This window comes from Amyelois transitella, chromosome 17, assembly GCF_032362555.1.
Source record: "Amyelois transitella isolate CPQ chromosome 17, ilAmyTran1.1, whole genome shotgun sequence".
Classification (NCBI taxonomy): Eukaryota; Metazoa; Arthropoda; class Insecta; order Lepidoptera; family Pyralidae; genus Amyelois; species Amyelois transitella.
Window position 1 is genome coordinate 2,763,576 of NC_083520.1, and position 27,248 is coordinate 2,790,823.

At 34.3% G+C, this 27,248-nt stretch overlaps 3 protein-coding genes across 3 annotated transcripts in view; 2 read left to right on the forward strand and 1 right to left on the reverse strand.

Annotated features, from left to right (window-relative positions):
• Positions 1-317: 317 nt before the first annotated feature.
• On the reverse strand, positions 318-2,431 carry LOC106143356 (uncharacterized). The gene is made up of 2 exons (XM_013345415.2): positions 2,296-2,431; positions 318-2,204 (listed from the first exon to the last, which is right to left on the reverse strand). The coding sequence occupies exons 1-2, from the start codon at positions 2,323-2,325 to the stop codon at positions 1,728-1,730; spliced, it is 507 nt and encodes a 168-aa protein (XP_013200869.1). The 5' UTR covers positions 2,326-2,431; the 3' UTR covers positions 318-1,727.
• A 470-nt stretch (positions 2,432-2,901) lies between these two features.
• On the forward strand, positions 2,902-8,319 carry LOC106143335 (sperm flagellar protein 2-like). The gene is made up of 2 exons (XM_013345390.2): positions 2,902-6,203; positions 6,282-8,319. The coding sequence occupies exons 1-2, from the start codon at positions 2,902-2,904 to the stop codon at positions 8,317-8,319; spliced, it is 5,340 nt and encodes a 1,779-aa protein (XP_013200844.2).
• Positions 8,320-9,365: 1,046 nt separating this feature from the next.
• The window catches only part of LOC106143435 (beta-1,4-N-acetylgalactosaminyltransferase bre-4), a 118,415-nt gene continuing 100,532 nt past the window's right edge, over positions 9,366-27,248 (forward strand). The window contains exon 1 of the mRNA XM_013345521.2: positions 9,366-9,614. The gene's annotated coding sequence lies outside the window, so the exon portion shown is untranslated. The remainder of the gene's footprint in view (positions 9,615-27,248) is intronic.

The window sequence follows — 27,248 nt, forward strand, 5'->3', positions numbered from 1 at the left end:
TTCCTAAGAAGCAGAGATTGGCGATGGAGTGGCGACGGCCTTGATCCTTTATCTAGCCATTAAATGTACACAAGATTCTTATGTAAAAAATAATAATATTGCTTATGGTAAAATTTCATATTTTTTTCTTTAAAATAAAAATATACACATCACTAATACACTAATTAGGGTCTATTTACTTAAATTGGTGCATGCATGTAAATCTAAAGTAAAAAAAAAGCCCATTTTTAAAAACAAAATACGTAAAACAAACCATTGGCTTCTTATAAACCAAATAACACAAGTTTGAAGTTTGAAAAAATGTTTATAGGGTGAGATGTTTAAATAATACAAGTACAGGCCTAATAATACAATTGCACAATAATTATAGCGTCTGTGACTTAGACAAAACAAAATTTGTTCTTAACAACACTTAGGTGGTAGTTAGGTAACCATAGACAAAACACTTCTAACATTCATCAAGTAATTGTGGACACAAAAAATTCACAAAATTTGTACCCATTGCAACTTTGAGCAATATGCTTAAATTAAATGATGACATTTGTGATGAGTGACACGCATGCAAAATTAATTCACACCAATCTATAAAATGTTTAGCTTCAGACACACATCCCCCTTACTATGACTTTGTTTGTTCTGGTGGCGTCCTGGAAAGCCATTAGTTTAGCCATGAGTTAAAAATAAACAATAATAAAAAAGTTGACAAGCAATAAACTGTAGTAGATACTCAGAAAAGCTAACCCAGTTTGGATCAATTAAAAAAGTTGAGAAACGTGACTACTATTTGAACAAAACAATTAGACACAAGGCTATTTTTCCATAGGTTTTATAAAATAATAGACGTGACAATGGTCATTCAAAGTAGGTCCTATGCTCATCTTTGCATGGTCCCAATTTGTACCCTTTACTGCTCAGCTTGGGATCTTGGGATTAATTCACATAGCATTCGTTATTCACTGTTATTTGTATCAATACCTATTATTGCTTAACTGGATTAAGTTGACTGGATGTTAAGTTTAATTGGCAATCCAGGCAATAAACATACAAACAAGCAGTCTTACTCAATTATGTGTGATCAAACATAGGTTATTTAAACATAGCTTATAAAACTTTATATGTTGTAAGTAACTGCTACACATGATGAAGAAGGTCTGTACAAATATTTAAATGGTTTTGTCATGAAGTTTGCTTAACAAAAATATTATGTTTCTATGGGAAAATTAGAAAAATGCAGTAAGCATTTAATATATTTGCTTCATATTTGATGCTCCACCTCCACTCCCATACAGTGTGGATAGGAGTTATTATACCTTGTGTTAATTGGTTCTGGTTAAAACATAGTACAGATTTAAATAGGATCATTTTATTTCTTTTTTGTTCTCTTATTTAAAAGATTAGAAACAAAAATGATGAAAATATGACCTTTCATCAGTGTAAATAATTTGAGTGATATAAGATAAATATTTGTACATATCGCTAAGTTCACAAATGACCTTATGTTGTAGCGAAAAATAAACACTGTAGTTAATATCCTCAATTTTTAAGTAAAAAATACTTATGGTATATTTGCAAGTTATAAGCGTAAGAGGGCCTGCTCTCATTGATACAAATACTCTTTAAATACATTAATAACATTCAAATCACTTGAATACTACAGCTACAATCTATCATTCACACACACTGCATGACGTCGCGACTTCAGAAGAGTTGTGTGTTCAACTACAGTGTCATTCATCCACCTGTAATTTCTGGATCCTAGTTGACACACAATCCATTTCCGGTGAGATCTCAGGACTGGACTGAGGTTCTACAGTAATATTAAGGTTTTCTAGTGACTGACAACGTTTAGCAGGGCTCTTGGTATAATCTTGAGCTGTGTAGCCACTGGTGGACGGTTCCAACAAACTGTTTTTATAATCGCATGCCGCGTCGCTCACATCACAACCGACCACGTCAGAGTTTTCACTCTTAGTTCTATGCCTAATTGGCAAAACATAAGGGCAAAGCCTGTTTTTATTTGGGGCTCGTTTCATACAATACCCCACGGTGACGTTCGATACATAGCGCGTGTTGAACCGCATTACTCCGAAATTTGCTTTTGTTTCCCGCAAGTACTCACGACGAGCTTCAGTGATGGCACTCAGCATTCCCAGGTCATGCAACGCTTTGTCCAAGTTGTCCAAATTCATGTGATGACGGGATTTCTACAAACAACGCAGAAAACAGATGAGCACAAAACCATTTCATCACTTTTGTAGGTTATCTCAACATATGAAATTATTAAAATCTACTCACACTCTTTTCGAATTCATTACATTTCATCATGAATTAGTTAAAACGATATTTATCAAACAATCATTAAAAAATGCGAAAATAAACACACCACCAAAGTCATAATAATGAGTGACTTTAATAGTTTTTATTGTATGGGCTGGATTAGGCATTGATCATGTGTTATATATGCAAACAAATACATACCTTAAGTATTTTTTGTATGTGCCTTTAGAAGCTAAATGTTTGGCAAATGTGATTCTTTTAATTTTTGTCTGATTTGTATCTCATTACTCGAAAACTATTGCAAATGAATTTGAATATGGATGGTTTTAGATGTGTATCGATTGGCTATGGTAGAACTTAAAAAATGAGGTTAACAATAATGGGTACTAGCCACAGACTATATAAATATTTTTAAATCTGCGGTACTAGCACAGATTTAAAAACATTACTTGAAATTTTCATATTTAAACTATTTACCATAGTTAGAAATAATTAAATTTGACGGAAATATTTCATCAAGAGTTTTCATGTTGTCAGCCAAATTATTGCTGCTATATTGGAGAAGTTATTGATGTATCTTGTTTTATTTTTATAGTTAATATTTCTCATTAACATATTTGAACCATGGCGGAGGTTTTAAAGGAATGGCTAACAGAAAGACTACAGAGACCAATCAAGTGGACTCCTGACGAATTTGGCAATATGATGAAGGATGGGTATATAATATCTAACGTTTTATTGAGTTACAACATCATTAACGAAGAGAAATTCTTTTTGATACGCTCAAGCATAAATCCTGAAGAAATAAAAAATAACTGGAAACATTTAAAGGAATGGCTTAAAGAATTACAAGTTCAATTAAGTGACCAAGAGTTGAATAGTATTATGGAAGGAAAAGGGTCAATGCTGTTACGTTTATTCTACATGTTGTTTTTACATTTAGATAAAAAAGATCGTACTGATTTTATTAAACGTGAACGTAGAATGATGTCTAGTTTAGTTGATAAAGTAGGGAACCGATTCAAGATTGAAAGAGTTCAAGAAACAGAGGAGTCTTTTGTAGACGACTTGTCTAGGCCCTTGTTGAATGAAAAACAGTTTATTGAATGGCAAAGAAAAAAAGCCGAAAAAGTTAAAGATACGTATGACTATATTAGACATAAATATTCTAAAATGTTGGATAAAATTCAAGAATCTAAAGCAAAGATACAATATTTATCCCCTACACGAAAGATACCACCTAAAGACAAAATTGAAATGGACAAATTTACAAAGAAACATCCATGTGAATATCAAAACTATACATACGAAGATTTGTTAGACTTGGAACAAAAAGCAACAGAAAGAAAAAAATTCATTGTTGACACGGAATGGGCAAAAAAGTATATGGATAATTTGTATACAAGAATGCATAAGCGGTCCGAATCTGAAGAGTTTCATAAGCAAGTACGAAATGATCTCAGCAATTCCCTATGGGATCTTTCTGTTGCCGAAGAAGAAGAAAAACTTGATACTGAACTCGCTAAAAAAGTTATGAAACTGTCACAATTTGAAAAACAAATGTGCACACAGCTTATGGAAACAAAACAACAGGCGCGTAATCTGTTTCAAAATAGAGCTCAAGCAGAACGACAATTTGCTGAGCAAAGAGAACAACAGTTTAATCAGTACTTAGATAACGTGAAAGAGCAAATCCATCTAGAGATTGTGGAGATAGATTTCGAAAAACAGAGACAAAATATGCTGCATAGAAAATTGTATGCCGAAAAAATGAAAAGGAAGAGACAACACTACTATGAAATATGTTATGAGACTGTTCTTTCCATTATTGACTACGCTACAAAATATGCATATTACCAAAGGTTGATAGAAGATGAAATACCGGAGCACTTTATTCATGAGTGGAAAAATTTATATTACAAACAACAGCCTATTTTCGATATATTAGTACCGACCGAAGAATTATTAAAACAACAAAATTTAGAAGAAGAGGTGATGCCAGAAGAAGAAGAAATAATAAGATTAGAGTTAGATAGACAAAATTCTCTAAATGAAATAGAATTTATGGAATACCACAACTATGCCCATCCTTGGACTTTAGATTTACTTATACCTAATTATGATCCTGAATCAGAGGAACGAAAATATGAGTATTTAGGTACAAGGATTCTTGGTCACGTAGTTTTTACTTTACTTGAGATAAAATATCCATACCCCCCAGCAAAATTGCCAGCGGAATTACCTGATTATCCTGTTAAAGCCTTGCTACGTGACCTTCCAGATAAGTCTATAGTAAATGCAATGCAAACTTTGTTAGATTTTCGAAAAATACACGTAACTCGTCTAGAGAGTGCTATTTATTTTTGCTTAAAACGTTTCAAATCCGAATTGGTTGGTTGCACTGATATCGAATTATCTTTTGATAAATTTGGAGCTATTGCTCAAACTGAGGAAGATAAAGAGTTCGTTAGAAAAATTAAAGTTGAAGATGACATAGCTAACAAAGGCAGTGAAATTGTTGTTGGGCCAGCGAGTGCTATTCCCCCTAATACAAAGCAAACTCAAACACCTAAAACGCTACCAGAAGAAGAAATTGTTCTTTCTCCAGCTGCGGAACTCGGAAGATACGCATATGAAGCATTAGGTTCAGGAGAACCTTTGACCGATCACTTAATAGCTGCAAGTTTAGTTGAATACCTCAAAGATCTTGAAAATATTGATGGGTTTGTCATTGTCAACTATCCTAATTCGTATCGTGAAGCGCAAATTTTAGAAGAAACTTTTTCTGGGCGTGAACCTCCTGATGAATCAAATTTAGACGATAGAGATGATATTTATTTAGAAGAAAGCATAATACGACATAGAAAAAAGGAAAAAGATCAATATAAAGATATAAGAGTTTCTAAACTTGTTAATGACCCTCACACAAAAAGATTTGACAAACCATTTGAAAGTTATTTCACTTGTTACATTAAACTCAAACCTACAGAAGATATCTTACAAGAACTGGTTGTGTGGGATCTGACTGAAGATAACTCTGAATTGATCGATCGATTTTATGCTGCATTAGGTCTTAATTACAGTATGTATTACGAACTAATAGATAAAGAATTCTTGGCACAAATTTGTAAATATATAATTGGCGACTATACAATGCCATTAAAGTCATGTGATAGGTTATTTGGGGAAAACGTACTGAGCGAACTCGATTTTCCTTCCACGGAGGATAGGAGGACTAAGTCCAAAATTGTCAAACCCGAAATAAATGATGGAAAATCTAAAGACAAACTTAGACGTGGTTCAAAGAGCAAGAGTTCTATGGAACACCACACAGAAATGATCAAACCTCCTAGTTCACCTGATGTGGCGACTGATACTGAGACTGTTGTATTGATGGAAGAATTATCAGGTGAAGAAAATGAGTCTGAATCTTATATTAGTCTTGAAGAAATAAAACTCTTGGCAGGAGAAGAAGATTGGATATATGGCGAAATACCAATATCAGAGCCGATTGGAGTAGCTCTGGCTACATGTTGGGAAGAAATTGAAAAAACATACGTTCATGACATGGAGCAGTTGCTTTTAGCTAAAAGATTGCAAATGAATTGTCTGGTTCCTTATGCTAGATTTATAAAAGATAAAATGGAACAAATCATAACTTTGCCATCTTTTAAACAAGATTTAGTCACGGCCTTCCAAAAGGAGTACAATGATTTTGAAGATGACTGGCGTGATATAAATTTGACAAAAAATGAGTGGCATTGCCGAGTGAAGGAGTTACAACACAAACTGTACACTATTTGTGATGAACGGAAGTTAAGAGCCCAACAGCAGAGGCAAGCCTTGATTAGTGAAAATTGGGCTATGGAAGAACTGACTACAATGGTGAATACATTTATATCGTCCATGCAAGCTGAGTTGAACCGGTATAAGTTTACCTTATTTATTTTTATCTTATTATGAATAATTTTCAGTATGGATTAATCATGTTTCTTTTTTTACAGGTCAATTTTGACATTTCAAACACTTCATGATTTTTACTTTGCTATGCTTAAACGAATGCCACCTACTGATAGACTATCTTCTAAGGATTTGACAAAGATACAAAAAGAGGCTGAAGATGCAAGTGGAGCAAAGAAGATAGGAGTTGAGGATAAGGTGTTTAAACAGTTAAAATCTGCATTTCAAGAGCTTCAGCAGAAAAATATTCAAATTGATTATAGCAACAACCCTTTTAATTTAATGATCGAAAACAATGTTAAACTTGCATTAAAAATAATTAAAGACATAAACGATTCATACAGATCCCTTATTAGTAAGGAATATAGCGAAATTGCAAAGATTGCGCCTGTTCCCAAAAGAAAGGATGACAATTCATCCGAAGAATCCATCAATGCTGAAGAAATGTTTAAGCAAAATGCCTTAAAATGTATCGAAGAATGGACAGTAGGAATAAATGGCGAAATGTTCAGAGCGAGTTTACGAATGTTAGCTCTTCAGTATAAATGCTATAAAGATATGAAACTGTTCAATGATCATATTTACAAAACATTTATGGAGGTGCAAAATAGTATTGATACATACTATTTGAACGAAATAAAATCGGTAGATCGTTTAAGCAAATATTTGCAGATGGCCGTTGAAGATGGCAGAAAAATACAAGAGAGCCTTATTCTTGAACAAGATATATTTATCATTGATCCTAATCTTCTTCAATTCGGTCCCCCAGAACCACCTCCAGACAAGCCTGAAAACATGGAAATTGTTCATGACTTCGAGTTCAAAATTGGGCAATTAGCGAGATTAAGATCCCAATTCCGAATTGTTGCTCCGACAGGAATAGTTTTGCAAAAACATTTCATTTACTTATTGCAAGATTTTATCATATTTGGAAAAGAATCATGCGAAGGATCTTTATTCCCTGAAGCTTGGAAGCGAGTTGATCCAGAACAAATACCCAAGTTTGTATATAACTTATATGGTGCTACAGTTTACGTCGATTGGAGAGATTTCCTTATATATTGTTTAAATATACGATTTCCAACTGTTGATGAACTACTAGAAGTACGCAAAAGATTCAGATGTAATGACTTGGAATGGACAGAGTTAATATCTAGAGACAATTTTATTCAAGAAGAGTTGTGGTTTGAACAAAATATTGACCCTCAAGATAAACAAGCTATGCTTCGAAAGAATTTGACGAAACACTTCTTATTTGAGCTCTATGAATCTGCTTGTGACAAGATGAACTATCCAGTATTCCTTCTGGCTTTCTGTAAGAGTATGGATACTCTCGAAGGCTTTGCATCAGCATTGGCGATTGCCGTGGGCAAAAAAGTGTGTTTCTCTCTACAAGAGTGCCAAGATGTTATTACAGAGTTAATTAAACTAAAAAAATATAAAGATGCTTGCATGGCGTGTGCACTAAAATGCACAAATCAATTTTTAGATAACATTATAACCAATGTCATCAATACATGTGAAGGCACTAGTATAATAGAATTGGCCTATGAACCACCAGAATTAGATAAAAAAGGTAAAAAATCAAAAGCAGCTATGTCTAAAACAAAAAGTTCTGTGAGTGCGAGATCGCCAAAAGCACAAAAGAATGCGCTCGTGTCCCAAAGTAAAGTGGCACAGTCTGCAACTAATGTGAATACCACGTTCATTTGCCGACCTTGTGAAGATGAAGCGGAGGTTTTAGAAGAAAAAGCTTTAGAAAAAGAAGAAATCGAGGAAGAAACAAAGAATGAACCTCAAGAGGATCCGAATTTGGCCTATGCAGTGCCCCAAGAAGTGATTTGGAATGTGCTGAAAGTATGTCTACCATGGCATTTTGAGTTGCTGCCTGAAGCTAAGATGACCCCTTATGTTGAACAAGTGGCAGATGCTATGGGGCGGTTGCAAGTTGATACGGATAACGGTGATATTTACGTAAGTAAATTTCTGAACGACCCAAACGTTTGCAAGCTTCTGCATAAAGTTAAAAAATTCACGATCCTTAATGTGGCAGAAGAGGCGCGTAATATCTTTATTCGTTAGTGACAACCTTTTGTTATATCTCTTTTAATTTACTCTGCAGTTACCTAGATGTTATAAAGATTTTCTATTTTTAATTATTATAGTTGTTATTATTTATATTACGATAATAAAATAAAACCTACTTAACTCCATTCTTGCCTATAATAATGACAAATCAACGTGGGATAAAATTATTTATTTTGTTTGTATAATATGCCAAACAGCTGAACGTGGCTTATCAGTTTTTTCAGACTGTTGGCTCTGTTTACCCTGCAAGGGATATAGACGTGATTATATGTATGTGCGCGACGACCAACTAAAGTGTACTGTACTGTGTTATTTCTATTGATTTTCTTTATAAGAAAATAATAATTTTCACATAGTAGATATGTACAATGTATGTGTACACAACATTTTCAAGGAGATTTGCAGATTGCCTATTTTTATGTTTGCGTGGAGCGAAACGTAGTTAGGGGTTTCAATGTTACCAATTTACATATAAGGGCTTTTTCATTAAATTGGGGAAACTTCAAGTGCAGCTTTTAGGATTAAGCATAAAATTTCGTTTTAATGCGGTTTTCTTGCACACTAGCTAGCTATACAGATTTGGTAGGTACCTACTATCGGAGATGGATGCTGTGCACATCATGAATTCAGGGGAGCAAATTTTTTGCTTAGTGTAACTGTATAGTGTAACAAGTCTCTCTTTCTAGAGCTTTCTAAACCTAAACGTTTTAATAACAAAATCCTTATCAATAAGTAAACTATCTGTATGCCTATTAGTTGAAGAAAATAATATCTACGGAACACCTTGACTAATCTAACCTGTCTCAATTAGTCAATATTGACTTATTTATTGCAAGAAGTTGTACGAACTCCGTATATAACATCGTTTCCGTAGGTATTTCGGAATAATCCTGTCTTAGCCTTAGCCCTATAACAAAAAAAACTAGACCTCTTAGCATAGACGTAGAAAAAAGGTAAAGTTAGGGAAAATGAGTTTAAGCTGGTAACATTGGATCTGCTTTTTTCTTAAAACGTCAGTTTTGCATTGCGGTTTGCGGTAGACGGTGATTGTGCGATACATATTTTTCGCATTTTCATAAAATTTCGCACTTTCACCGCATTATCATAAACAAATTGTGTAATAAATTATCTGATCTGAAAGCTCTGTCATCTTGAAACACAGAAATATAGTGCATACTCCCAAATACTGGATTTATTTGTGGTTTTTACTTAAAGACTTGTTTTTGTGTGCAAATTTGTTCCTGATTTTGCAAATTCACTAGAGAAACAGCGGCGTATGGTCTAAAAAGGTACGTTTTTGGTTTTTTCCCTTAATTTACTTACGCTTCAACGACTTTGCTTTAACATGTGTTCCAAAACTGGACTGAATTGGACTTCATTCTAAATATAGTATTATGTTTCCTCGATTGGCAGGTTTTTTAATGAATGCTTTTATTTACGCGATTTATTGAGTAATTAATTCCTATGATACAAGTTTATTCCACACTTCTATTAGATATTTAGGTCTCGAGTTTATGTTAAGCTTTTAAAAAACTTTTCAATACCCAATATACTTAGTATATCTTGCTAAGCAAATATTTACCTACTTCCTATATAAATTTACTGAAGATAAGCATTTATAATATTTAGTTGCACCGTTTTTGTCTCCGTATTTGATTAGCTTCTAAAAGGTAGCAGATGTACACATATACAAAATACTTTATTGACTTTATTTTTATTTTTTTTTTATTAAATCTAGTTTTTAATACCTAAAAACTAGATTTAATAAAAAAAAGGTAAGAACTTTTTCTCTGTTCTCCACATTATACATGCAAAATTTTATGGAGATTGTAGGGGTATTGGAGTGTAAGATGATGAACAAGCACACCTTCATATTTTTTATATTAGTCTGGATTACACGAATACATAAATCATTGTGTTAATTTCTAAGCAATTAAGATACAAACAAACAAACACACACCCTAGCAGGCTAAAGAGAGCCAATGTTTATACGCCTTCCAAGTTAGGTTGCATAGCTTAATGTTTTGAGGGTCATATATATTGATTGTCATTACAGTCATGTGTATAACATATCTATTTTTAGTTGCTTACAAGTACAGTTTTCCCATAGTACCTTAACCTTCTCATAAATTATTGTTCGTATTATTATTCTCATTAATAATTGGTGGAAGGAAGTATGCACAGATTGTGGCAAGTGGAAAGAGTTAGTCTCTACCTCCAGGAAACAGGCGTGATTTTATGTATGTATGTATGTAATAATTGGTGCAGTTTGCAAAAAACATAGTGTGTCCATCTGCTTCTGCAAATTGTAAAGTCAATCAAGGGAAGTGTTATAAACCTGGGATTCCTTTTTAAGCGATGGGTTAGCAATCGGTCACTATTTTAATTTCAATTCTGTCAATAAGCTATACAGCTGAACATGGCGTTTCTGTCTTCTCAAGACTGTTGGCTCTGTCCACCCTGTTGGGTATAAAGACATGATTGTATATAAACATTTTGTAATAAGTTGTGCCTAAATATACAAGGAAAGACATTATATCACAGCTCTCATAGAGTTCAGAAAGGCCTCTGTATATAATTAAGATAAGAGTGAACTATGGCCCCTTGGCCAGTCAATAAAGAATGTGATTCTTTATTGACCCCATTTAAAATAGATTCAGTTTAAGATTGAATTGATGGATGATAATTCATTGGTGTATCCACTCCTTATCGCCCTGTCGTAAGAGCCGACTAAGTGTCGGTTCACACAGAGACGAGAGTCACGGTACATTACTCATCTTTCTGGAGAGGTGCTCAGGATGCGCCTTTGACCATGACCCTGGACCCGGTAAGTCAGGTTTCAACACGAAGCCACAGAGAAAATAATTCCACGTCTACGCTATGTTGCGAAGGTGGTTTTCTATGTGGCCTACTGTACCTCCGAATCTAAGTTACGAAAAGGTGCAAATCCGCCGTGAATCGTAGCGGAAATATATATCTTGTCATCTAGAAGTTAAAGTAAAATTTCGCGTCTCGTCTTGTTGTGAACCGATCCTGGGGCCTTGACATGGATAAGCAATTTTCTCAAAGAGCGCTGATGTTAGACCATTCGTATAATACAGTCGAATTCATGAAATTTAAAGTTGTTTTAAACAGACTTAAAAAAATTGGTTCTAATGTTCAGCGGTTTTTTGAACTATGAAAGATTGCTATACTAATACTTTTTTTACTTCTTCCAGTTCCTACCCCGTATCCTGATAGTTCCCAAGAAGATTTCCTCAAGAATAATACTCCCATCACATTCCTTACCTACCTTTTCAAAGAGTACTTTCATATTTTTTTACATACTTCCTAGCAACTATAAAACTAATGCGTGTGAGTAGTGTAGTTCGAAGATTTTTCTAGATTATTATCAAAACTCAACAGAAGTTAAGACTATCTGAGCATCATAAGGGAAATGGGTTACAAGCATAAGATCACAGCAATAGTAATAATCATTGTTTCACTCGCCTGCCTGATGACATATAGCGTATATCTGTATGTGCTAGAGAGGTTTAGCGACAAAACACAATTGTTCGTGTTTGGAGGTTTGTTAACTCATTAAAATTAACGATTTTAACAATGATAAATGTTGTATTATTTCAGTTACGAGGTAGTAACATGTGTGGATTTAAGAATGAAGGCCATTTAAAAAAATTCTTTGTACATACAATTTGTAGATTTGCAAGTTGTTTTTTTAAACAGATTCCGAAAATGAATATCTCTTTGGATTATCACACGTGAAAATTTATGTTTTTTTGTGTGTCTAGTCTAGACTGAAATATAATATACATAAATTTAAAAAATATAGTATGTTTTTTCCCGTATAAGAATTTTCTCAAGAAAAGAAGATATGAATAAAATTATTTCACCCACGGAAACCACAAGGCTGTTTTTTATGATTTCGCCAAAATTCAGATTTTAATAGAATCTAAACCTTTTCCCATAATAAATCACAACAGTTGCCCAAATCGTCGTAACTAGGTATTTATCGGCTATTCCACACTTTATATTTCATTTGGAAATTAGACCGAAACAGCATTATTATTGAATTTATTGAATCATAAAAAGCGACCTAATTTACGAAACGCATCAATAATAAAACGCATTAAACTGTTTTACATAACCCCTTATCATGCACAAGCTATTTCAGTAAGTAAGATTTTGTGCTAATCACTATTTTCCTTTGAAAATCTTCGGACTTTCATTCATTAGCGAAGTAAGAACAAACCCGCTTCTCCAGTTTCTTGTTACACATTTTCGGCCCTTTTCACAAAATTACCCTACTCCTGAAAGCAAGGAAAATGTTGCACACTAAAAAAGATATGTATTATTTTTTACTTTTTTAAATATGAATTATTAATTGTGTTTTTTTTCTGTACAATAGGTATTAACAGCAACACGCTTCCTCAAAATAACACTGTAAATTGTAGCCTGATGTTATTTCTAACACTTCGTCATCATTCTGATTATAGTACCGGTTGAGTCTTCTCTTTAGGGGTGCCCGGGGTTTGCAGATGACCTCGATCGGATTAAGTAACTCAGGTTTAAGACGAAGCGCCCTTCAAGGGAAGAACACGGTTTTTTGTTACGTATGATTACGATGCCGCAGTAGCATCGGTACCTTATCACAACCTTAAGTGCAAGTAACTAACTAAACGAGATAGAGTTGCGTTGCTACAGATAACGACCTATAAATATTTAAATTGACAAAGTTGTTATCCAGATTTTGCGAGGCGAGCGACAAGCTGGTTCCGTCGCGTCGTCCAACTATAATTAAACTTTATTATCTGTTTAACTTTTGCAGAAAATTACAAACTTAGTCGAGGCAATTCATTGAATTAAAATTAACAGTGCATTCGTGTTGGGAACAAAATTTTATCGAGGCTTCGTTCCACTGAGTATTTCTAGAAGTATTTTTCAACCACTCGTAGGTAATGTTAAAAATTTATAGGTGTAAATATTAAAAAAGGTTTGTCAAATATTAGTACACGGTAAATTTAAATTGCATTAATTCTGTCTTCATCTGTATATTATAATCATAATTTATGCAGTTATTGTATTCAAACTGTTGTTAGAAGCGGTTCAGCAAAACGAATTTACGTTAAAATATTCTTACAACAGACTGTTTTAGCCGTGAAATCATACGTACTGTTACTAATATATTCTTTATAGTTTACTCAAGTAGACCTTGGTCTTAATGCTAGAGCAAATATTATTAGACACGATAATTTTCCGTTCTTCCATGTTTATAGAATAACATTATAATATAGCGATTACTAGGTAGATTCCACCCGCAGCTTCATCCGCGTAAAATAAAATATATTGTTTTATACCCCGTCTCGGTGGATTTTTGGTTTAGCTGCTTACAATGTTTTACCTCACAGTACGAGCATCGGTTAGTATTCAAACTATTGTATACTATTGTAGTATTGTAACTATGAAAAGATTTATTACTCACTGTGGGATTTGAAAACGGGTAAATTGTAACAGGTAGGTAGGCACCTATCTACCTGTTACCTCTGCCAGCAATGTGCGCTCGTTCCTCACTCTGTTTATAAGTCTCAACAACAACTAAATTAATGTTTATAAAAAAATGCTTTTGAAATTTTCAAATCCAGATTCTTCGTCTTGGAGAGGAAACTGTTACACATAGAGTCTGGGCTATACATAAAAGAACATTGGAAAACAATCGCGCCATTAATCATAGCTCCGCTGAATGAGAAATATCTGACAAAGGTGCAATTTGAACAAACAATTAATCATAAAACAATTGTTTTGTAAGTTATTAATCAATTAGGAATGTTTGTGTGATGTAAACGAAGGAGAGGAATTAGCTTAATTCGATGAAATTTTACATTTAATGCATTTACTTTAACTTTACATCATTTTAGTTGTGACTATATGTACTATCTCCATTTACAAGCAAAAAAATCCACAGATTGAGTTAAACCCAAAGTAATTTCGACTCTTGCCTTATAGAATTCTAATTCAATGATATTATTGTTATTTACAAAAATAAAATTTAAATATACTATTTATTAAAATTTTACATCCAAAACCTAGGTCAATCAGAAAAAGTTCGTTTTCATTTACCTGACATTGGAATCAAACAAAAAACATAAAATAGTACATGTCTCTGCTTATCCCTCCGGGAAAGAGGCGTGATTTTATTTATGTATGTAATGTAAAAACCTAAATACTGCGCTAAACAGGCTGTCGAACTATTTCTTTATTGTTGTCCTTCGTGTCGATAAATCTATTAGTCGCTGGAATTCGGTAAAACCAACAACAATGTAGAATTATTCTGTACGGTTGGTATTTCGTGACTGCAGTGACCTAGTCTACATTAACACAATTATCGACTTGCAAATTATATTGTATGCGTCATAGTATCAACACCAGTAAGTATTTTATTTGTCTCTATAAAGACAATAATGGAGTGCTACACTTTTTTTTTTGTTTTGCCAAAGAATATCTTAGCTTATCTCAAACATTTAAGTTTCAATGTGACTAAGCTCAGCCATCTTATTCCGATATTTATGGTTGTACCCGTGTCAGGGATTGGTATCTCAGTTTTGTATTCTTCTTAACTTTTTCCTTCTTTGAACTTGATCATGAAACTAACCTAGGGTAACCCTGGTAGAACGAGATTAAAAAATAAGTGAATATATTCTTCTTGAAACTAAACATTTTTGGAAGTTTTCAGGGAAATATATTTTGTAAACTTTAATAAAAAGTACTAAAAAAATGTGAAAGGTGAGGTCAAGAGTAGAGTATGAATGGAAGGTTTGGAGAGGAAAGGCTTAGATGAACGTACTATGATCAAACCGGGGACGTCCTAAACCTTAAGTTTGCATGTGTGACAAATATGGATGAAGCGATAACAGTATGGATTCGTGGCAAGTGGAAAGATGAATAGTCTTTGCGTACCACTCCGGGAAAGGAGCGTGATTTTATGTATGTATGTACCATTTCAGTAATCTATAGTCAATGTATCCTTCATGGACATTTGAGTTCCACAGAATCGATGGTACAACGGGTATATAAGCCCACAAATCTGAAGTCAAGTGGTCGGCTTAACGGATTATGGTTCTGATTACAGCAGTGATTTCTAATACGGGATTAGTCGACTAACGCGCTCAGACGAATAACAAACACGATATTTTGTGAAGATGTTTGATAAACACACACACACACAGGCCTTATCGCTTACGCGGGAAATAGTTCTAATAGTCATAAGATTTGAACTTCATGTTAAGCTGGTATAGTAATGACATTGAATAAGTGTATATTTTGCACAAGTAATACGAATATTAGTTTAAGTTCCACTCCATGAAGACATTTTTCCATGTTATATCCGACATATTCCCTGATGTAAAAGATGTCTCAGAAAATTTAGGATATACAAGTGAAGGAAAACATATGGCCAGCCATCATTTAGGTCATTGTCCTAGACTAAATAAGATCAAATATGACGAGAGCAAAATAAATCATCAATTTGCAAAAGCTAAGTTCATTACGTCATATCTAATGGAGATAAATAGGACACAAGCGAGGCATTCCCGCATCACCGATGGATTTATGTCATAAATATCTTCGGCTGGCCTCATAAATATTTATGCCTCCTCAGTACAGGACGCCCTCGTAATCAATTGGAAAGGGTTTGGATCCCAAGCCGGACGTTCTGGTTCTTCCCTCTTCCTGCTATAAAGGTCAATAAATCAGATATTCCTTTGATCTTACCGAGGATTCGCTTTGAAATCTAGAAATAACTCAGATCCATATTTAAGTACTTCCGTTTTTGTGCAAGGCCGCATTTACTGGTCAGTCTTATCCTAAAGTAGGTTTATCTTGTCTACAAAAACTCTCAATAGCACTTTCATAATTTATTCGCAATAACAGGAATAGTTTATTTCTGTTTAACTACCTAAATAAGACTTTTGTTTGTTCTGTAATCTGTTTGTCATTTTATAATGGTTGACTGACAGAGAATGCTATTATTTATTTGCTAGGACGTCCCTGATTAATGAAAAGAAAAAAACATTTTGCACATCGCTTTTTTTGAGAAAGCAATTCTGGTGGGTCATATTTGTTACTATGACAAGGGCGGCGGAAAAGCACTTTGAATAAATGTTTACATTTTCATCCGCCGTGTTTTCATTAGATAAAAATTGTGTTGAATAAATATATTTTCCTTGGGAACTACGTTTTAGATGCAAATATTTCATGTAAAAGATTCACGGCTTGTTTCACGGTTGTTACCCTAGTCGTGTATAGTTTCATGTCAAATATAGCGTAGTTAATTGTCTTGCGATACATATTAAAAAAAAAACCGAAAACTTTCACGCACACGGTAGACAGAGCCGAAAGTCAAAGGCCACGGCTAGCCGGGTGATCGGAATATGCCGGGTGAAGAGATTGCGCAAGACCCTTTTCCAAATATGTCATTTGAAGAATATGCGTATTGAGTGATGCCCATCACTCACTCCCTATTTTTAATTTATATTTTAACTCAGTTGAAACCAAAAATCAATTATCTTATCAATGCAAATTTAAATTTTATAACCTAGACTGAGTAATTAAAAAAAAATATGTGCTGATTTCCTTATCGTAATTGTATAATCTATTTCTAACTACAAATACCTAGTAGGAAGCTTTATCTAATCTCACACGGCAAATCCCAAAGGCTGGAGGTCAGATCCAAAGTCATCAATAAACCATTATCATTGCTGCTGTATAATGATCCGTAACATATAACGGTAGGAAGACACAAAAGACGGAAAGAAAATAATCTATATCCCCATAGAATGCAGGCCACACAATAGTTCAGTCTTGGACGGCAACATTTTGTACGAGTCAAGATAATTCTGAAATCCTCCTTTTGTGAACTGGGGTTCTTTGTGTGGGCTTGCTAACTGCGTAATCGTATTATTTTGGCGTCTGGTCTGGACTGGCTTTTCCTAACGGTTTTACTGAAAAAACAACCATGTAATAATCCCCATGAATGCTCCTTGTCATATCCAATCCAGAATCAAAAGGTCAAAAGGCGCAGCACGGGCTGCTCTCTTCTTCCTCCTGGCTTCAGTCCGGGCTCCTCTCTAGTTAAGTAAGTCTGTAACTGGGCCTCGCCAGGCGGGAGAAGAATCCTTGAATACTACAAAAAAAAAATGACAAGCAGTGTCTTAGTTTAAAAAAATATTTAGATGATCCATTAGCTAACGTATCAATTCACAAAAGAATTGACGAAGACATACAGTCGCCATGACGGAGTTGTTATGAGAGCTATGTTATTAAAAACATTAGTTTTCAATCGCTTTTACTACCTACGAGTTCAAAGGTTAATGAAAACATAGTTTAGTCACCGAAATCGATGGGTGTCAGCTTAGGGTCAGATTACACCGATGTTGAGACACATAATATCCGTTACAATGTGTTTTTTTTTTTGTGTGGTTCCCGGCACCAATACAAAAAATAATAGGACCTCTCCATCTCTTTCCCATGGATGTCATAAAAGGCGACTAAGGTATAGTTAAGGTTACAAACTTGGGATTCTTTTTTAGGCCATGTGCTAGCAACATGTAACTATTTGAATCTCAATTCTATCATTAAGCCAAACAGCTGAACGTGGCCATTCAGTCTTTTCAAGACTGTTAGCTCTGTATACCCCGCAAGGGATATAGACGTGATTATATGTATGTATGTGTTTTTTTTTCGTATTGTATATAAAGGTTAATTTTGAATACTTAGTGTTTACAGTATCGGTGTGAACAAATCATTAAATCACACCCAGCTTATTATTCGTGATATTACTTTCTTATTACTAGTTTGCATAGTAAAACAGTTTCAGGTTTGAATATCTTATTCGTGGTAAGAAAATTAATGGAAGGTGTTAGTTCTAATGATAATTCAAGCTCGGGTGATCGGCTTAAGAAAGTTTGGATCACTTTGTCTGGTCGTCAGGCCACGTGGGGTCGTTGTAAGTAGGTACTATTTATTTATAGACAATTACCTGTTAAGCCCAGTGGTTGCAGTGGTCCAACTGCTTCGTCTTGAAACTGATGTGTCTATTTTAGGCATTATTCTGAATGTTAAAACTACAATACTTCACTGCTATTCATCAAACATCCACCAATGACGCCGGAAGGTTTCGCCCGAATAAAATTAATCCTTATAATTCTCATTCCCGTACGAATTTCAGAAATCCTGTTTTAGTGCTCCCTAAGATTGTTCCGCTTGGAAGTGTCAAAATCCCCTTCGTACGCCCAATAGTTTCAGTTGTTACAATAATAGGCTCATCATCCCTGATAAAATATTCAACAAATTAATTCAATTTATCCTTCCCACAAAGGGTACATTTCGAATTGAGACACAATGCCGTAATTTCATAATAAAGGCCGCTAATAGACCTAGATATGACTATAAAGATATCCATTGTTGGGCGGGTCAACTAGAATATTAATAATTCAGGAGCCTCGGAATAATTATTAGCAATCAATCACAGCCGGCATTTACTTTCACTTCTCGTCATAATTTTATCCATTCCGATGCTTATTTCTTGATATTCGGGCCAGTTTTATTTACGGAATTAGAAATAACATATATTATCGTAGAGAATCGCTTCTTCGCCAGAGGAGTAGGCAGAGCTTACTTGTTTCCACTGACTAATGCTTTACTATTCTTCCAAACTGTTGGTTTGTATGATTTATTTCAAATGTCAAAATTTTCTCTGATTTAGTGACAGGAAACATTACTTAATGACAATTCCCAAGTTTTTTACGTGGTGGAAATTGAAACCGAAAGAACATTATCTCGTATTATACTATCTATTATTCAAAATTTAATGAAAATCGGTCTCGTATATCCGTGAAAGCGTTAAAGGTTGACACACTTTCGCATTTGTAATATAAGTATGGTTCAAGGATAATAGGCAGTAGCTATAAGTCTTGTTGGCTAATAGCCGACTTGACGTCAGTCTTTAGACGTTATTGATTATTGTAATATACGAGGAAACTTAGAGCAGAGCTATTTTTATACGTACGTATTGAACGAAGTTATAGTAGTAATAAAAATCCGATAAAATTTTATAATCATACAATTGTGTTTCCATGAGAGCTGGAGTTTTTGTTAGTGTTTTACATAAATTCCCGGTGCGTGGCAAAGGCGAAACTGAATGGTGGACTGGAATGTCGAAACTATACCGACACCTTGTTATAATCCAAAATAAATTGAAAGAGAAGAATTAAAATGTCTCACATATTTATGCTTTTATTGTTTTATACGAGTATATACGAGTATTATATACAAGTAGTTGCGCCCCGGGACTTCGACCCTGTGGGAATTTCGGGATAAAAATACCCTATGTGTTATTTCAGGTTATATTCTACTGTAAGTATAAAATTTCTCAAAAACAAATCAGTAGTTTTTGCATAAAAGAAAACAAACACACACATCCTTACACACTTTCGCATTCACAATACTTGTTTTTTGGTCAAGCATTGGAACTTTAGGCGGTGAAGTGACCTCTTATTTAATCCAATGAAAAGATCAACAAAAGTTTACTCTGCTCATTCGCTGTTTAATATCACTTAAATAATATCGCACTGGTATGCTTAAGAGCCCTAGAGGGTTGAAAAGGGTTCCATGGGATTATATTTGACACGCTGCCCGGACTGGGATCAAAAGTTAATCAGGATTCGCCGGACAGAGGAGCCTCAAGGAATTTGCCTAATCCAAATAACCTTAAATACAAAAGAAGACCTTAAGGCCGTATGTTAATATTTACTTGATTCGTCTATTCCCGGGTAACGGTTACAGGAGAAACCGGGGCTCCTCCCATGAAACATGCAACCAGGAGAAACGCCCGGTGGATGAAAAAGACATAAGACTATCTAGTACTAGAATCTAGTACTAGACTATACCTACTGGACTATAACTTAAAATTATTAGAAAACTAATAAAAACTGGTCAAGTGCGAGTCGGCCTTACTATGTGGTTCCGTATTACGCATTATTATTATATACTAACTTGAACTTCTGGCATTTGAAATGAACACAATTTCGCCAGGTACCAATAAATCAGTGTAAATGACCAACGGAAATATAAACACATTGTCAAAATAAAAAAATAACTTGAAAACGGCTCGTCTAATTCGGCTTAACATTTTTGTTAAGACACAATGAATGTTCTTACGCAGAGAAGATACATAAAAAAACGTAAAAAACATAAGGAAAATAATAAAAAACAACATCACTGACGACAATAAAAACAAAATAAAGCAGGAAAAAAGTTGGACGGGTAAGTTAGTTTAGTATAAATCTGATTACCCAATTAAACTTAAGTGGAGTTCACTATTTTAAATGTACAGCATCATGTGGGCTTCATTCCATATGGCATTCATTATTAGCTCCTCAGAATTGGAGTCAAAATGAACATCACTGAACCTGACTTGCATAAAAATGACACGAGACACTTATAAAGTGACCTCATCGTGCGGAAATGGGGCGCTTTCTGACGAGTCTTCGATTGTATAATGCACAGAGCAGTTAAGTCCAGAGCTCTGCCAAAAAAATAAATATGTAAGCGTGCCTACTCTGCTTTTAGGTCTTTATATTTAAGATTGGTTGTATTATATTTCTCATTTGAAATTTGACTCGTAAATAAGACAGATACAGAGTTTTATTCATATTTAAGGGTACCTTTCTTCAACACAGCTCGCATCCCTATTCTGCTTGTATAAGTCATAGCTATCTCGTTTTCCTGTCGTTGATTGCTAAACATTTTATCACGCGAATACCTGTAGTAACATAAATAATTCTATCTCTGTCTGAAATAGTGAAGTCGTGACGTCATTCTGTATATATTTTCTTATTGACGCTATCTATTGTAATTTGTTGGGCAATACCCAACTAAGAGTGCTATCTTGATTTTTAAGTGGAAGATTTCGGGTGGATTTAAACCTTTTATTGAGATTTTAATATTACTTGAGAGAAAAATAAAAGACTTAAGTTACTTTATAGAGTCATTAAAAATCAGCTTTATTGGCCATTACAGACACACTCAGGTTGTCTACACCACAATCAATAAAAAGTAAGTTACCTCATTTCACGATCCAATCGGGGATATCCTTGTGATTTTATTTTATTTTATTAAAGAAGTGATTGATAGGAAGGTAAGAGTAGCTGAATGTTTGAAGGCTTGCATAAAAAGACTGACGAATGCATGAAGTAGAAGACTTGCTTAATACCAGGCAGTGACGTCAAACGCACTCAAACCTATTATAAAAAAAATTAATTAGTTTTCCCTGGGGAAAACGGTGTCATCTAATTTAAACGATTCATTCTATAATTTACCTTAGTTTTATTCGTCTTATTCGTACCAAATATATCGAAATTTAATAATATTATATAGATTACAATCCAACCCTTTCAATTTGCCTAATTAAATCATCCCACACGCTTTTGTTAGCGGTGGCATTGTTATCGCGAGGAGATATACCCGATACCTTTGTATTTGTGTTCATACATACATACAAATACTTAATTGAAACTGATGTGTCTATTTTTATCATCCACTAGCTGTGCCCGCGACTTCGTCCAAGTGGAATAGTTATTTTGGGCATCATTGAAGCCCTCAAGGATGAATAATTTTCCCCGTTTTTTTCACATTTTCCATTATTCCTTCGCTCCTTATAGTTGCAGCGTGATGTTATAAAGCCTAAAGCCTTTCTCGATAAATTGTCTATTCAACACAAATTCATTTCATTTCAATTCGAACCAGTAGTTTCTGAGATTAGCGCGTTCAAACAAACTCTTCAGCTATATAATATTAGTATAGATTGACGTTGCATTGTGGTAGTACATACATACACAGATAATTATTTCCCAATTCCTTATGCCGTAGACAGAGCCAACAGTCTTGTAAAGCCTGAACGCCACGCTCAGCCGTATGACCCAATTATGGACCCAAATTTAGCTGACATGAAATATTTTTTTTCCACCTAAATAAAAAATAGGCATTACGGTGTAGTGCATATGGTTCGTCTCATTTTATCAAGTCAATTGGGATTTTATGATAAGAGCTGATAGTATTCGTAAACATATGAATGAAAGGTTATCTGATTTTTTTTTATAGTTTTGTTATCAATATTTCCTTAAGATAAGCATCTACCTAGTGACTGACACTAGACATACCTAATAATTTTTACCAAAAACACAGAAACAATCACGCAATTTTTTTTGAGAGTATCAGAGACTTAGCAACATTGATCTTAATTTAGAACCCTTATTTAAAGTTATCTATAACCTAACATTACAATTCCATTTAAATTATTCAGTTGAACATGGCCTTTCAGTCTTTTCGAGTGTGTTTGCTCTGTCTACCCCGTAATGAAAGACGTGATTTAATGTATGTACTTAACCCTTTTACATGGTTTCACTAGATGTACAGTAATAATGTAAATCAAAATTCCTTCTTTTTTATTTTTAAAAAGCTTATTTTATCTCGTATTACTTTAAGCATTACTTAGAGTAGACAAAGGAATATAATATTATGCATTATAAAGAAAAAGGCGAAAGAACTCTGTAGAAATGGGCCGCTAAAACACTTTGTTCCGGTGTTATCTCTGAATAAAACACTTGAATTTTTTACATTTCTGACAGATTTAGCACTCAACTTTATGTTTAATGGGAACTTTCGCAACGGCCCTCCCAAAGTTTCAATTCCCACTTCTTGCTCCTGGCGTGAGTCCCGGTTACATCCTCACCTCTTCGCAGAGGTGCTGGGGATGCGCGTGCTATAACCCTGGATTCTGGATAGGGCGAGTCAGGTTTTTACTTGAACCGACTTCCCAACTCCCATCTGACCTCAGCAACCTTTGCTGGGGGACCTAACCTTTAGTTGTGCACATTCAGTCCTAAAATCTGCACATTCTATGTATAACTCGGAACAGTCATTGCGTAAGTGGCCAAGGTAAGATTTGAACCGGTACCTTCAAGCGCATTAATAAGTCTAGCACCTCAGTGGTCCGACCAACAACGCTTTTAAACAATCACAAACATTCTCTTCCACACTCGTATATAAAGTCAATTAATTCCAGTAATTGATTATACCATTAGGTGACCAGCACTTTATCATCGGCTGCTGAGAATAAACATGTTATGATACTGACATGACGTGGCGCGGGGGCGTATGGCCGATAACGAATATTACCAATAAATTATAACGTTATTAGTACTTTTATTGCTATTAATTATCAATAACAATACTAAGTGTAAAATAAAAATACTATGAGTGATAAGCGCAGCCGGTCTGTGGTTTTAAATCTTTTTACTTCCTAGTTTACTTAAGTATTACAGCTTCCTTGGAAGCTGTAATACTTAAGTTATCTTGACGTCATTGACATCCTATTTGGAAATAAAGGAATATAAATAAAATACTCTTTTTTAATAGAGCGCTAGTATTTTCTTAATTTTTTTTACAACTGGCCTACTAGATATGTCTTTTTTGCCATACAGAAGAAAAAAGAGGTTGAGTTTCATATGTATTCCTAATATTGTCGAACATGATCGTAAGAGCAAATTTATTTTAGTAATGTTTTTATAAAAAAAAAGACTGTTTACTTTATTTCAGTTCCTTAAATATTATTCGTTTATAGAAGTGAGGACTCAACCGTGGCTAATGCCAGTAGGATGGTGAATCTCAATTATATTAGTTGATCGATATCGTCTCCTGACTTTCAAACTTTCAAGAGTAGCAGGTCTGTAATTCCCCCGGCATGCCCCGCCGGCGCCATTTTCTAATTCCGATATCATTAAATTCCTTGCGAAAGGGTTCTTTGCAATTTTCGATCAATTCTTGCCAATTTCAGTGTTATTCCTAGGGGTGTCACTAAACGAATACACGTCTATGATTTCAATTCAGTTTTTTAAGAAAAGCCACAAAGGTCTTCCCTTTTTTCCTTCATAGATTCCTGTCATGGCAATATCTTCTTGATACCCAAAATACTATACTTAAAAGAATCGGCAACAGATGAAATTAATTTTTTTTATGCGCCTGGTAATTTCACTTCGTTTGTGGGCAAAAATAACCTAAACCAGCGAGCATGTATGAAAAGGATTGATAAATGTAGAAGATTAAAAAAAGAACACCTATGCAAAGATCGTAGTAAGTGGAAAGATGCAGCCTACCCCTCGAAACAGTAATTAAATATATAGCTTAGCTTTAATAATGGCCAGTACGTAAACTACGTCAGAATGCAAGGCTCATTTAGAATGTGTGCAGAATAGTCTGACCCCCATGACTCTACTAAACATAGAAATGCAGTAGCAAATCGACACTTCGTCAACAAGTTGTCACCAGACAAACACTCGTGACAGTGATGAATCTGTTTGATATTACAATACAAAATATAGTGTTTGTTGTGTCAACAGTTTACGCTAATCTTATCGGTTCGATGTTTATTTATACTTCAGAAACAGCTGGGGGCAACGGATATAATGTATTTTTCTTCATGTTTCAAATCTCACTCACCTTCGAGTATTCTTGGTTGCACCGTCCTTTGAACATTTGGTAAACTTTTACCGAAGCATCATTATTTAGTTGTTGGGGGTCTGGTATCTTCCCGCGCGGTATTAAAAGCTTCATTACATGGCTAGAAACCTATCACTTTATCTGTCAACTAGCTACACGTGCGCTTGAGCTAAAATTTGATGTTCACATATAGTGACCATTCAGATTAGTGAGATTCATCGATTAAGTCTTGTGTTTGGCTCTGTCTACTCCGTCAGGGATAGATTCTTTGAGGGGGCAAAACTTTCCCTCAATTTGTGCCCTACGAGTAAGTCGCGTTAGATTTGGTCGCATGTGTGTAAGCATCTTACTATATTGACCCTCACTAATCTTGTAGTCATAGTAAAATTTAATCCCTATTCAAATCTCGTAATAATCGATAAACGTGGATTATAAATAACTAGCACTGCCCCAGTAAGGGCGTCTATTATAGGGCTATAACTATGTTACTATAATTGATAATTCTACGCTATAACTGTGTCTATGCACAGACTTTGCAGCTTTTTTTTCCATTTTAAATAGTAAAGTATAACTACGAACATTTTCGTTCGTTCATTTGTTTTTTAGAATTTCGATTAATTGATCGAAAAATGTAATATTGTATTATAAACGAGCTTCGATAAAGCTTAATAGAAAATGATGTTAACACAGAATGTTAATTTCGAATTCTTGGGATTCTACTTTTAGGCGAGGGGCTAGCATACCAACCAAAAGTCTGTCCTATTTTACTCAGCTGAACGCGGCATTTACTAGTTACGAAACTATTACCCCTGTCTATCCCGTAAGGGATGAAGACGTGTTTATATGGTATGCATGAACGTTAATGATTGTGAGCCAAAACACTCATACATACATACATATAATCACGTCTATATGCCTTGCGGGGTAGACAGAGCCATCAGTCTTAAAAAGAATGATAGGCCACGTCCAGCTGTTTCGTTTAATGATATAATTGAGATATCATAAAACATACAAAACACTCGAGTATCCAAATAAAAGATACGATAAATTACTCACTACATTTAGGTAAAGTTCAACATGTTTGATTGATAACTAATCTGATAACAGATTGAGATTCATCGATTATCGTATTGCCACTTGAAATTATCAAACAAGTGATAAAAAGTGTGAATGGAAGCATGAATGAACTGTTGTCAATCACTCGGCAATACCTAATAGGATAACCTCTTATCTTTATTTATATATTTTTTTATCAATACAAGGCGACATATATTTTTAAGGTTAGATTTGCTTACATTTGTATTTATTTTTGGTTTCATATAAAAAAAAAACTCGTATCACTCCTTTAAACCTCATAGGGAAGACAAACATTAGTCATTTATGAATGGAATTTGTACAATGTGGGCAATGTACAAAAACCGGAAAAATATTATTTTGCGAGAAGAAATTTGAAAGAATATTTTAATTGGAATTCTGTGGAATGTCCAGGGTGTTATGGAAGTTAATTCTAAGGAAAATGCAGCTAAAAATGTAAAAGTTCCCAGGAGGAAAAAATTATATTTGTCGAGATGGAATTCATTCGCTGTCGTAAATGGTCGCATTATTTTAAATTGAATTTGTTTCAATCTGGATTTCCTTTCAAATTTTCTTCGTTCAATTTTATAGTCTTATATTTAAATCTTATTTATTTTATAAAAAAACTTTTACGAAAGTCACAATAGAAAGTACATTTCGCATAACAAAATCCAGGGTCAAATTGGACAGATTATAAAGAAGAAAAATTACAAATAACTGGTACTAGTATAGAAACATTATATGATTACTTATAATGTTTCTTAAGACTTAACCTGACAGATTTTTACCAACTTGGGGCAATACTCCTCCTACCATCATGGAATTGCCTTCACTTATTTCAAGTATATCCTGAAAACATCACAAGAATATATTACTTTCTCTATTGCTTTCATACCGTACTCCTATTGTCGATAGAGCATTCGATACTCTATTCTTGTATAAATTTAATACCCTAAGTTCAAGACACAATCTGGTGATTGTTATTAAACATCATAATAAAATGATTGATGAATGTGGACAAAGCAAAAAAAAGGCAGGGCCGGCGGCATAGAGAAAGACGTAGTCTTTGCCTATCCTTCCGGGAGAGAGGCATGATTATAAAATATTATGTACAACGTGCTACTATCATTTGAAATAAATAAAAAGAAAAAAATAAACGTGCTATTTATTTTAGTTCAAGTTGTTTTTAATTTTCTCTTGTAGAAATATAAATACTAAATGAATGTACTGTCACATTTAACGACATCCATGAGAAAGAGATGGAGTGATATTATATAATATTCTAAGATGCTTAGAACCAC

Bases quoted from the DNA above. Each gene is read 5' to 3' on its own strand.
- LOC106143356 (XM_013345415.2), bottom strand. From the start codon at position 2,325: ATGATGAAATGTAATGAATTCGAAAAGAGT. The intron at 2,205-2,295 runs GTGAGTAGATTT...CGTTGTTTGTAG, and splicing joins GTAATGAATTCGAAAAGAGT to AAATCCCGTCATCACATGAA.
- LOC106143335 (XM_013345390.2), top strand. From the start codon at position 2,902: ATGGCGGAGGTTTTAAAGGAATGGCTAACAGAAAGACTACAGAGACCA. The intron at 6,204-6,281 runs GTATAAGTTTAC...CTTTTTTTACAG, and splicing joins ATGCAAGCTGAGTTGAACCG to GTCAATTTTGACATTTCAAA.